Source organism: Dermacentor silvarum, chromosome 1, assembly GCF_013339745.2.
Source record: "Dermacentor silvarum isolate Dsil-2018 chromosome 1, BIME_Dsil_1.4, whole genome shotgun sequence".
NCBI lineage: Eukaryota > Metazoa > Arthropoda > Arachnida > Ixodida > Ixodidae > Dermacentor > Dermacentor silvarum.
Genome location: NC_051154.1, coordinates 15376800 through 15389116, shown reverse-complemented (window position 1 = coordinate 15389116; position 12317 = coordinate 15376800). Strand labels below are relative to the sequence as shown.

At 43.6% G+C, this 12317-nt stretch overlaps 1 protein-coding gene across 1 annotated transcript in view; it reads left to right on the top strand.

The window, feature by feature from the left end:
- The window catches only part of LOC119457387 (cubilin-like), a 41938-nt gene extending 34933 nt beyond the window's left edge, over positions 1 to 7005 (top strand). The window contains exon 11 of the mRNA XM_037718973.2: positions 6238 to 7005. Coding sequence (XP_037574901.1) covers positions 6238 to 6353 — 116 coding nt within the window. The 3' untranslated portion in view covers positions 6354 to 7005. The remainder of the gene's footprint in view (positions 1 to 6237) is intronic.
- Positions 7006 to 12317: the final 5312 nt, after the last annotated feature.

Sequence of the window (12317 nt, the reverse complement as noted above, 5' to 3'; positions counted from 1 at the left end):
CCCCAGAAGTCCCAATTATGTACTACGGATGTCCGTAGGATCGTCCGACACAAAAAAATGCACATCCAAAAAACGTCCATCGTACATCAAAATCGGATATTCGGATGTCCACAGGATATTTGAAAATAAGCTTTTCCTATATGAAACGTCCAGTGGATGTCCTAAATAGTATACCTTTAGGACACTGTGAAGTGCAGGATGTACACTGGATGTTTAGATACGAACATTTGTAAAGCAAAATGACCAGTGGATGTCCGAAGGACTATATTTTCAATTGCAGGATGTCCACTGGACGTTTGGAGGCACATTCCTTTTAAATTCTTAGTCAAGCTTTGTGCAAGCTATACCTGTAATTTATGAATATCCTTGACTAAAGTACAGAAAGAAGCCACACTAATGCGAGTAGTGGGGCTTTATTACCCTGTGTACGTAGAACTGAAAAGCAAGGCTCGTCATCAGCCTTCCGTGCTTCATCAGGAGGGCCCACAGCATGAACTGTACCACATGGCTTAGCAAAGGACCAAGTCTAGTGCACTGAACTGGGAAGAGAACTTTTATCAAAGGATACAAGGCAGTACAAAAGAAATAAACTAACCATATCTGGGTGCCTGTGTATTTCGGGAAAGCTGAAACTTTACGTTATAGAACAACAGCCATTAAGCCAGCCATGCGAAAATACCATGCATACGCTAAAATCATAGTACTTCACAAACCACGGCAGGAGCTTTGTTAATATGTCCTGCACATTAAGGAAGCTCAATGCATAATCAACAAGACAAATCTTGTTAAAATATTTTATTGCAACACAACATCAAAATATTTGAGCACAGTAGACTAACAGTGCAAAATAGTTTGCCAATATTGTTACAAAACCCATATAAAATGGCTAAAAATGCTGCGTCAAGCTGTCATTACATAAACGTGATGAAAAAAATAAACAGGTACAGCTCAAACAACACAAGCGGCCATGCTACTTATTAGGTCACCACGTCATTTTTTAAATATGACGTCAACACGGAATTTGCAAACGAAATTACTAAGAAAACTACTATACAGCACCGAAAACTTTTCAGGCTGAGAAGAATACAAGGCAAATGTAATTAAATGTGTACTTAATCAACTGAGACACATCACAATAGTGCTAGTACTCTGCAAAACACAACTGAAAATGTCCAACAGCAACACAAAAATTGCAATGCAAGTAACTAAAAAAGCAGATGGGATAATCAAGACTCAATTTTAGAAATGCTTAAAGGCAACCACCACTAAGCACACTAATCAACATGGGTAAAATGTGTGTTGAAAAACTGCTGAGGGAACTACTGAACATCAATAACAACAAAGACTAAAAGAGTAAGAATTAACCAGGCTGAACGACCCGAGGATAAAATTTATATGGAGAGAATGAATGTGCTTTTTGAATAATGAGCTCCCAAGTGAAAAACAAAGCTAAGAGTTCCCAGAAATGAACCTCTTATCAAGAAACAAAGTATTTCCTAAATAATGAGCACTGAGTGGACACATTGCTTCACTTAACACATAGAAAAAAGAGAAACAAACATACAAATTAGTATCTTAATTTCTCCATCAAAATCATCTGTTGACAACAAAATCACCTGTTGACAACAAAATCACCTGTTGACTAGAACTGCTACTGATCAGAACCTGCCATAATGAAAAATGAAGTGGAAAGCCCACACAAGTGAATCTTACACCGAACGTGAACATGCTTCCTGGATAGTGAGCATTGATCACACACATTGCTTAACACATATGCTAAAATAAGAAGAGAAAAAGTAACAACACTGCTGTGAAGGTACTATTTAGCTACTTGGTAGCTGCTGTAATCGGGCACACGAATGCCATGGCACTGGCATGGGATTGGAGTGCAGCGGGCAAGGAGGGTACTCATTCAGCATCTGATGGAAAGGCAAGAAAGAAATCCATTTTTACTAGCTGCCAGCATACAACATTCAGGAAAGCAACCAGCTGCACCTATCACATGTTATTTAGTGGCTCTTGGTCGTGTTGCATCTGCTCCTATGAGTTAGCACCTAAAAGCATAGACTCATTCATGGCCATTAAGAACTCCAAAAAATTCACAAGGCAATGAAAGCCTGTGAAGTGATAGACATAATTATAGTGCAAGTCCCAGCTGTAAGGTGCATCAATGTACTATCGACCATGAAATTTAGACCATGGGATCTCAGAAAACGCTAAATATCCGAGCAGCCCTTAAAAGCCAGTAAACCCGTACATCACAATGTTGTTCGCATATACAAGTAGAAGCTGGAAATGGGAATACCATGCTGCGTTTTGAGGCTGCCGAGATATCAGCCTTTTGTCAGATCTCTTGGTCCGTAAACATTTTTGGTTGAGAGTACACTGTATTCAAGGCCATGCTGCCAATGCTGCTGATTACTCGGCACACACCCCATCCAATCTTCCCGGTATACCACCACATTATTCCAAACCCTATATATAGTAGATATTAAAATTCTCCCCAGCAAGAGAAACATACACTATCACCTGACCAAGGCAAAGAAAATTGTGCGAACAAGGCTGCAGGCCGGGCAGGAGGTCCACACCAACTATCACCTGTACTTTTAACTGTCCCCACTTCCCACAGAATAAAACATGTCCAAAGGAACAAGTAAGAGATTATTTTAAATTCAAGGCACCGAAGGACTTGAACCGTGGCACAAAATGCTCAGAATTGAAGGTTGCTCTATTACTCTTGTGAGAAGCAGATGAAGACAATTGCAATAATAGTTCCATTCAAAAACATACCTTCATTTGAGTCCTCAACAGACGTTGCAGGCTTCGTGTGTTTGAGGGTGCCTGATGCCCTTTCCGGTGCATGTCTGAGCCATGATTTGATGGCATCTTCAACATTTGTTGGGCTTCCTTGGGGAAACTGTTGCAGCAGATGAAATCAACCCACATATATTGTTAGTGTAGTAACTAGATTTTCTTCAATAGCGACCACATTTTCTTCAATAGCAAGCATTGACAAACCCCAATGCATCTTGTAAAGACCACAGGACAAATTGTTTTCATCTGTACTCATGTAACAGTATTTACCGAATTTCACATAGCTAAGGAAATCTCAGATATCTCCATCAGCACTCAACATTTGCATAGATATTGAATTGATGGTACATTTTGTTTACCCTAATTTGTGTGCAGTATGTACCAAACAAATTGACATAAATCGCTCCATACTGCTGGACTGCTATTTCTCAAATACATATTTGGAGGCAACGCTGCTATGAAAAAGCACATGCCAAGTCGTGTTTGCAGTTGCTGTAGCGTGGATCTCAGACATGGCATAGCAATTGAAGCAAACTCGCGGAATAATGCAAGCAATTAGCACAAATGCACTCAAGAGGAATAATAAAGATTCATTGCGAAATCGGCGCGCTGATGCTCGCCGCAGTACACTGCATCGTAAATGACAGCGTCATGCAGTTTCTCTCGGAACATCGCGGGAAACTCCGGCTACATGCTTTGGCGGTTGCTCTTCTGGACGTTCATCCTCCAGCGGGTGCTCGCTTGCGCACTCAAGAAGTGACAAACATTTCTTCGTCTCTCGAGAAGCCTTTTCGGAGACGTACAGTCCTACAGGACGCGACACACTTCGCGTCGAAACGCGTAGCGCAGGCGGCGCGAGATAGCGCGAAACAAAGGCAAACGGAAACTACCAAGCGCTTCCTAACACGCCTAATGGCGGTACGTCCCATTTTCAAAGAAAATCGAAGGTGACAAATGAATACTCACATCTTTGCAGGAGAGCTCTTCGCACGCCACCGAACAGCACCACATAACACCTGTTACAATGCCAACGTACACAGCGGCAAAACTACAATCACAGCTACAAAAGTGCACATAAAGGCGCCACGTGCCTTCTGTATGGCGGCGGGATCAACGCGAGCCTGTGAGCAGTGCGAGGCGCACAACGAGGGGAGAGGGGTACGCAGGTGGCGAGGCGCTAGTCGGGTAGTCACCCTCCTCGCTGCTCGCCCTCTCAGTTCGCTCTTTGTAACCGCGAGCAGCACCGCGAATGTCATGACGCCAGCGGAAGCACAAAAAGAAAAAAAAAAAAAAAATTAGGAAAACAAATTACGACGCCGGCGCGCGCTCGAAGCGCGGATATAGTGAACTAGAATATTCTAGTACACTGTAGCGCGGACATCCTCGCCGGCTGGCTGGCTCGGCAAAATATGGTTATCGTTTAGTTTTATTCAGGGGGCTTGGAGGCAGGCCGCTGTACGCCCTCCGCAATTGTTCATTACGTAATATGACCAACGCATGATAAAACGGTATCCGCGTAATGTTCATTAGCTGGTGATTTGGGTTCATAATTCTTTTTCGCCCAGGACACATCGAGAGGAAACTTTAGTTATGGAAGAATTATTTGTACTATTAATTTTGTTTTCTTCTTTGCCCATAGAAGTCCACTTAATAGTTAAGCACCATGCCCACGTACATGCGATGTTAGCAATATGTTCACAGCATATCATCGTTGAAAATCTAATGAAAAATAGTCGCACTAACGTACATTATTTGTAGAAAAGATTCCTACATTCAAAGGACGACCAAGGGATAACACGCGCAGGACGTTTCCCGCATCCAAAGGGGAACATCCAGAGGACCTCCACAGGAACAAAATAAACGGAACTTTCTTTAATGCTAAAAAAGGATGTCCCATGTACGTCCGCTGAATGACCAGTGTGGGCCCAGGACGTTCGGATCTAAACTGGATATCCGACGGATATTTGTGGTCTAATGGGATGTTTCCTGGTGGCCCGCGGCGAGCGCGCCCAACGATACCATATATGGAAACAAAGCGGAGGTCTGTCTGTGACGTGGCTGCTGTGAATCGCGCCCACGCGTCACCCACGCGCTGCCTCTCGCGATCTCCCGCACTTCGCTCCGCCTGCAATGTGCCGCACGTGACAAATTGTTCGCGCCAGTCAATACATCGCGAAATGAAAACACGCATATAGAGCTGCGCTCACATTTCGCATAATGAGTATCGTAATCGTCGGTGCATTTTTTTTGTTTTTGTTCACTTACGCGTGTGTTCGGGTGTGGGTTTAGTGCACGACGGTAGTACACGTGTACGGATAGTGTACGACTCGCGTTACCGTCACGAGAAAAAAAAAGTGCATCCACAACGACGCCAGATATAAACCATTCACTGTTTTCCTTCAGCTTATATCATCACTTGATCATGTGCATCTGTCGTTTACTCTGCAAGATATTTTTGCGACTATACCGAATGATTTCCTATATCGAAACGTCTTCCGGTCCGCGCTGCAGAGATTGTCGCTGTGGGCAAACGTCTCCTGAGATGTGCCTAATACTAGACAGCTTTAGCTTTGCGCATACAGCAAGCTGTGGAGCGGTGGCTGCCTAGTTTACCATGATTGCTTCACAACATGGCAGCGTCAGATTCCCTGCTTCGATTTGAATTCTCTCTAGCTACTTTCTCTACATAGTAACAACAAAAAAAATAAACGGTAAAACCAGGCATTGTTTAGCCTCATTTTATGCTGAGGGCAAAGTATGAACGCTTGAGATGAGCTGTTTTGACTATTAGTTAAGACAGAGAAAAGATGGCACCATGCCATGAATGCGTCTTGATTTTTACCTTCCAGACGGCGATTAACGTTGGTCGCGCGTTTGCAATATTGAACACTCTAAAAGCCTAATTCTTCAGTGGACCAATAATGTACTTCTTCCCTTAAGAGCGGTACGCGATAACGGTGTGCTAAAACGCCATGTCCACAGCGGATTTGTGGAGAGGCGGCGCATCCGCAATGGGCCTAACATATCACGCATTCGTGGTTTGATGGGTTAGGCTTAGAAGGCACGGACACAAGAGGAACGGAAAGAACAACGCAAACTCAAAGGCTACACTGTGGTAGAAAAGACGGAAGATACAAAATACTATCTGCGCATGCGCTTGGGAAGGCAGTGGCTTGGTACACATCATGCGTAGATAGTTTGGTTGGCGCTGGCTTCCCAAGAACACACAAACATTACTTGTATTCCTTTTTGTCCGTCACAATGCGAGCTTTCGGTTGATGATCGCTGTTTGTATTGTCGTTTTCGTTCCCCTTGTGTCCACCTGTGCTATACCTAACATTTCAAACCATCAATTCTTGCCAATTCGCTCAGATGTCTGTCGCTCGCGGTAACGCGTCACGCTCGACTTTCATTTCCTTGCAGCATGCAGCAAGGCGGAGCAGCCTGTCACGGAGCCGCCGCGCCGTGAGGTCCCAGCCAAGTCAAAGGCTGTTGACACGTCGGTCGTGTGGGAAGAGATCGACCAGACACCAAGCTGAGGACGAGTCCGGGCCTGTGCGGTCGCCGGATGCCAGGGTGGCTCTTTACAAATGCACAACTATATAGGAAGGTCTGAGACACATGGGCGCAGAGAAGGACGTAGCATGAAGCATATGCGCCGTGTCATCTAGCGCTGCTGCTTTTGCGGCGGATTTAAGCACTCTGGGCATCCTCTCGGTGCTGCTACGGTCCGCAAATCAGATACAATCAGCAGCGACTGGCGCAGCGTAACAGCCGATTCCTGCCAGCAAGGAAACCTCCAAATGTTTTATAGCAGTGTACGTCCATTTGGCGACGGAATCGCCTGCTTAGTATAGTAGCGTTAGTGCTCTAGCCAGATAATTACGGCGCAAATTAAACGTGCATGACGGAGAGAAGCCTGGCAGGACAGGCACATGCTTTTTTCAGGTTTTCATTGTCACCACAAGACATACGTGCTCGCTTGTGTAGCTTTGTGAAAATGGTGACTGGAATACTGGATTATTATGTTCAAAGGTAACCACCAGTTCTTGTTTTCACTGCAAAAGCCTAGTTAACGCGGATAAATATGGACTGCCACGAAGCAATTAGCGTGACGTAAACGATAATTTCATTCGGCAAATCTCCTACACTCCAAGGCGGACTTTCACCTCTTATTTGCTGTTATGGATGTACTACACACTCTGTGTACATTTTTTTTTTACAATCAAAGAGTACATTCCACCACTTTAACACATGTGTATGTGCATACATTTAAGCCGTCAAGCGACCAGCATGCAGAAACCATAAGTATTCTACGGAAGACAGTGTGGCGTTACTGTTTCAGACATACAAAAAAAAAGAAGAAAACGAAACTGTGTGCGATGCGAGGCATTATCTTTGAGCGAGAAGAAATACAACGGTAAGGTCTGAAAGCATGCCTGATAGAGTTCGTTGACAAAGGCTGTAAGAACATCAATAGGAGTCACTTGCACAAAACATTTCACTCATGGTTGAAAGGCTTTGCGACAACGTCAGTAAATTGCCGCAACCTAAGTTGCCGAATGATCATTAAAGAAATATATTAACCTTCCCACTCAACAACTTTCTGCGCGGTAATCTAGTGGCGCTTTCGCGAAGCTTTTCAACCATGGGTTAATTTAGCTACGGCCGAAATGATTTGTGAAGTGACCTCAAAGGCCATTTGTGGTTTGGTCGATCATTAGTATTCACGTCACGGATTGGTATTCACGTCATTTTTGAAATTGACGATGAGTCTAATGCAGCCACACTTTTAATGTAAAATCACCGTCAGAACTTTTATGCGTCAACACCGTGTCTGAACATTACTATGTGCCAACGAAAATAAATTGATCGTAACATTTGCCCAGTAAGAAACGTTGAACCATATCCTGGCTCAAGTGACTGGCTTGTTTCACCGGAAACTTAATCGTTTGAGTGGTTTCCTGGTCATATCTGCTGTCGAGGCTCCCCAGAATGCCTGACCCAAAACTAATTAAGAATGTTTATGTTATACGAGTTGTCAAGGAAGCGCTCTGCTTTCATCTGAAGGAGAGAAGATATGCTGAAGAAGAGAAAAAGGACATGGGTGTAGAGGGCGTAGTACGGGCCGTTGACTTTTCACACGTAAACAGATAAAGTTCTAGCAATGTGATCACTAGGGTGCACCATTTTGGAGTGAGGGCACTTCGTACCCAGTTGATCGCATCTTTCGTTATTTTTCGTTTGTATTTTGATAATAAATATTTATTGCTGGTGATTATTAATGGCTATAGGTTGGTAGCCTATCGATATGAGAATGTTGACAAAACTTTCAAAAGGAGAGCTTTCATCTCTAAAGTTCTAAAAGAAGGACCTACCAAACACACATTTTCGGCATAACGCGGATGCGTAATGTGGAGTGATGTGGGTTTGGTTTTCACCTGCTGCAAGTTATCTTATTGTCCACTTTCAAAAAAAAAATTATGGGGTTTTACGTGCCAAAACCACGATCTGATTATGAGGCACGCCATAGTGGGGGACTCCGGAAATTTGGACCGCCTGGGATTCTTTAAGCTGAATCTAAGTCCACGGGTGTTTTCGCATTTCGCCCCCATCGAAATGCGGCCGCTGTGGTCGGGATTCGATCCCGCGACCTCGTGCTCAGCAGCCCAACACCATAGCCACTGAGCAACTACGACGGGTGTCAACTTTCATTAATCTTATTATTTGTTCATTACAATTAACTTCTTTTATGCTTTCCCAGCCTTCATTTCTGTTCGCATGAATGACATGTCCATTTGTATTTGACACTTGCAAAGCTTCCGTACCTAGTCGCTCAGCCATACCTAGTGTGATTGACGCAAAATAAACATTGCACAACGGTCACATTTATGCACGTGCCCATCGTCATTAAGCTGGCTATGGCTGTCTCTTGAATTTTTTTTTACTTTCATAAAATCTGGACGAACTCTGCGCGAAATTCCATTATATCTCACAGGCCACCTGCAACAAAATTCCACCGTGATAAACTGGCAATAAATGAGTAGATATATACTATTAAAGCTGTCTTGGCAAAGCTGCAGGGCCGGTAATTGTTTAATTTATCATTGGCAGCTTCAAAATAGCTCCTATGAAGACGATGGCTGCACCTGGTGATTTGCGTATAGGAAGCATGTCGCCTCGGAGACTTTTCAGGGCGCAGCCGCAGGCAGCAACAAATCTCGGAGGTCATGCCGAGGAGTCATGCTTTCTGAGTCATGCGTCACTTCCGGCGAGCGGTAATGGCGATATTTTTTTTTTTTTTAGTTTCGGCATATAAATAACGCCTACGTTTGTGAGCCCTTCGTGACGCATCCACTTGTAGTTCAACTGTAAAAAAACTGCACGGAGGCTGCTCCATATCTGCACTATCTGAAACTATAGGCTTTTTACGGGGTCTAAAATATTGTTGCAGTTGAACTATCAGAAGAATTTATCGTCATCATCAGAGTCACCGTCATTCCAATTTAGACAAAGGCCGGACAAATGCCTCCTTCAGAGATTTCCTTTTTACCTCGCCCTGCGTGAAACGAACCCGCAATACACCCGCATATTTTCTAATCTCACCAGTCTCTTCACGTGACAAGAATGAAACTTTCCCGAACAATAAAAATGCATTCATAAAAAAATGTAATGTTGGTCGGCGTGCCCGGCAAGAGATTTAATAGGCTCGTTAAATATCTGCAAGAATTTCTAGGCCGTCATCGAGATTCGATAGCTGTTTGCTAAGATCCTGCTCTTCCGTAGAAAGCCATACAATATTGGTTCCGTATATTTCATTTTCTGATTAGGGAACAATATTAGACACATGGAGGGTGATCAGATGGAAGCTGCCCGACGGTCGATGCAGTATCGTCAAAGCACTAATTGTTTTAAAAACCTTCGCAGCACCCGCATTCTCACGACAGAACACCAGAGCTTCCCTAACCTTATTTTTCTTTCATCCCTGCCTTTAACTCACAGAAATATGCACACAGACTCTTTTGTTAACATGTAAAATTTATGAACACTGATACTGACGCCCTTATTTTTTGAAAAGTCACTTGTCTTGTCCTTTATGGCTGACTTTACACTTGTGACTTGCCAACATGACAGTGGTTGTTCACTATTCTGCTGCTTGCTATGCAGTTGTCTTCGATCAACAGTGATCAGTTGAACCACGAAAGTTATGATCAAGCAGCTTGAAAATTTCCCGAAATAAAGTTTAATTTGTGCACTTCGCGTTACATTTTGTCAGTGTTTAAACATGCGAGCACTTGTCTGGCTGAAAGCGTCTATGCTCAAAAACGTTAGATAAAACGTATTTTTCGAATACGCTCGACGTATCAGCAACTGACTAAGCTGATATTGTCACGAAAAGACAATTGAAGATGTACTCGGCGTGGGCGAGACAGACAGCTGGACAAGATGGCGTGCAAAAACTCAAGCCAGCGTCCTCAGCCTCTACTTCTTCTTCTGCAGCGCCCGCATCTTGCAGAGCGCGCGTTCCAGTCACAACTTCTTTCTCAGCGCTGGCTCATGATACCTAGCGGCATTATATATGTATATGCTGGGCTGTCGCGATCACGCACGGATAGCATTAAGACAGTTCTCTGCCGCTGCCATTGTTGTGCTACTTTTATTTGATCTATACTCCGACTCACAAACTTTGTGGAGTGCAGCGACATTCGTGGGCTACATCAGCCAAGCAGAAAAGAGTTCGCTTCTGAGAGTGCGACACCAACTAAAGGGAAGCTTCCCGGAAGGATGCATCCCTTGCTTCTCGGAACACGTAGCCGGCTCTCACTACTGAATGCACGCGCTTGGTGTGACGACAGAGTCACGAGTTTGGTCCGGGTTTCACACCTTTAAGAAATTATTAGACAATATCTTAACAGTGGGCTATGACGGGCATTCCACGGCAAGATTATCGACATTTACGTTTTTTTATGTTATGAATAAGACATAATAAACGCGCGGAATTCAGTGGATTTCAGCATGAGTTTCTTGAAAACAATAGATTTCAAAAATTCCTGCGCACTGTGTTTTTTTTCTCTATAAATAGTGTTCAGTAAATCGTTCATGACATCTTAGAATACAGATTACGTTTAATAACAACAGGCGATGCTGACAAAGCATCCTTGGTTTACGGCGACTGCATGACGTCGCAAAAGTTTGTTCAGTAAGTGCTCTCTCTGTGCAGTAACGATGTTTCTAGCAGCAGACTATTCACTCAGACTATACACTCTGCAGTCCTTTTAATAAAAAAAAAACATTTCTTAGCGTGGAGGAATGGCTAACTGATTCTCTCTGAACGCCTAGTGGACAACCACCATGCATGTACAGACCTTTCTCTAGGCAGGAATTTCCAGTAGTCTTCGCAACTCAGTATTGTATATTCGGACGCAACCGAATGCTCGGCCAAGTCGAATATAAAAACACTGACTCCAGTTGTTTGGCATGAAACGATACTATTTGATTCGTGATTATAAATATTGAATATTCACCCACCCCGTAACTTATTTGCGTCACTCGCACAGTAATTCGACAACCATGTATTGCTTCATGGTGGGTAGGTTATCCGTAGAGCAACTTTAACCTCCTATTTATTATTCTTTTTTTCACATTTCACGTTGAGTTGAAGTTAAACTTAAATTTATCTGCGCTAAATTATTTGTCGCACATAGCATAAAAATAACAATGCTGCGGGGGTTCAGTTCTTGGACGCGCCTTGAGCGGCACTTATGACTGGGCAAATAAATGATTAGCTAAGTTGTTAATTACTTAATAAGCTAAGTATTTTTTAATTATTCAGTAAGCCTTCCAATCCCGCCCATCTGGACTCTCCTGACGCAAGGCAATTCTTCTTTGTCTTTTATGGCTATCCTATATTTACGAAGTCTTTTGCCTTCCACATTGGGATGGCCGACGAGGCTTTGTGTGTGTACTACAGTCGTGACGAGACCCCTGAGCACATTCTGTACAAATGTCAGCATTATAGGGTACAGAACGATTGCTCACGACTGTGCTTGGTAGTGTTGATGACCGACGACTTTATGAACAGACCATTTTGTAGTGCAGACAAGGGCAGTCATCGCATGAGAGGGCATGGAAAAATTTACACAGACAGCTTTGGCCGCGATCAATTGACTGAAGCCACTGGTTGGGACTTAACACGTATGTAACTATCACCATATTAAATAAAAAAAGTTTTCTCGTTTAAATTATGCCAGTGTTTTCACTAGTTACGCGAGAAAAATAATTTTAGCAACTGCAGCTGTTCGGCATCACTATGTGCCGACTGATGTTCTACTGCGGCTTTAGAGATACACCGGCCCGTGTGAACGCCTCTCATTGGAATGCCCTTCCTGTTTTCTGTGGTGTACTGCGCGATATGTACACCGCAACGTGCTGGAAAAAAGGGGAGAGACACCAGAGGAATTTTTCAGGTGGCCGAACACCTGGTGGACAACAAACTTTTTATT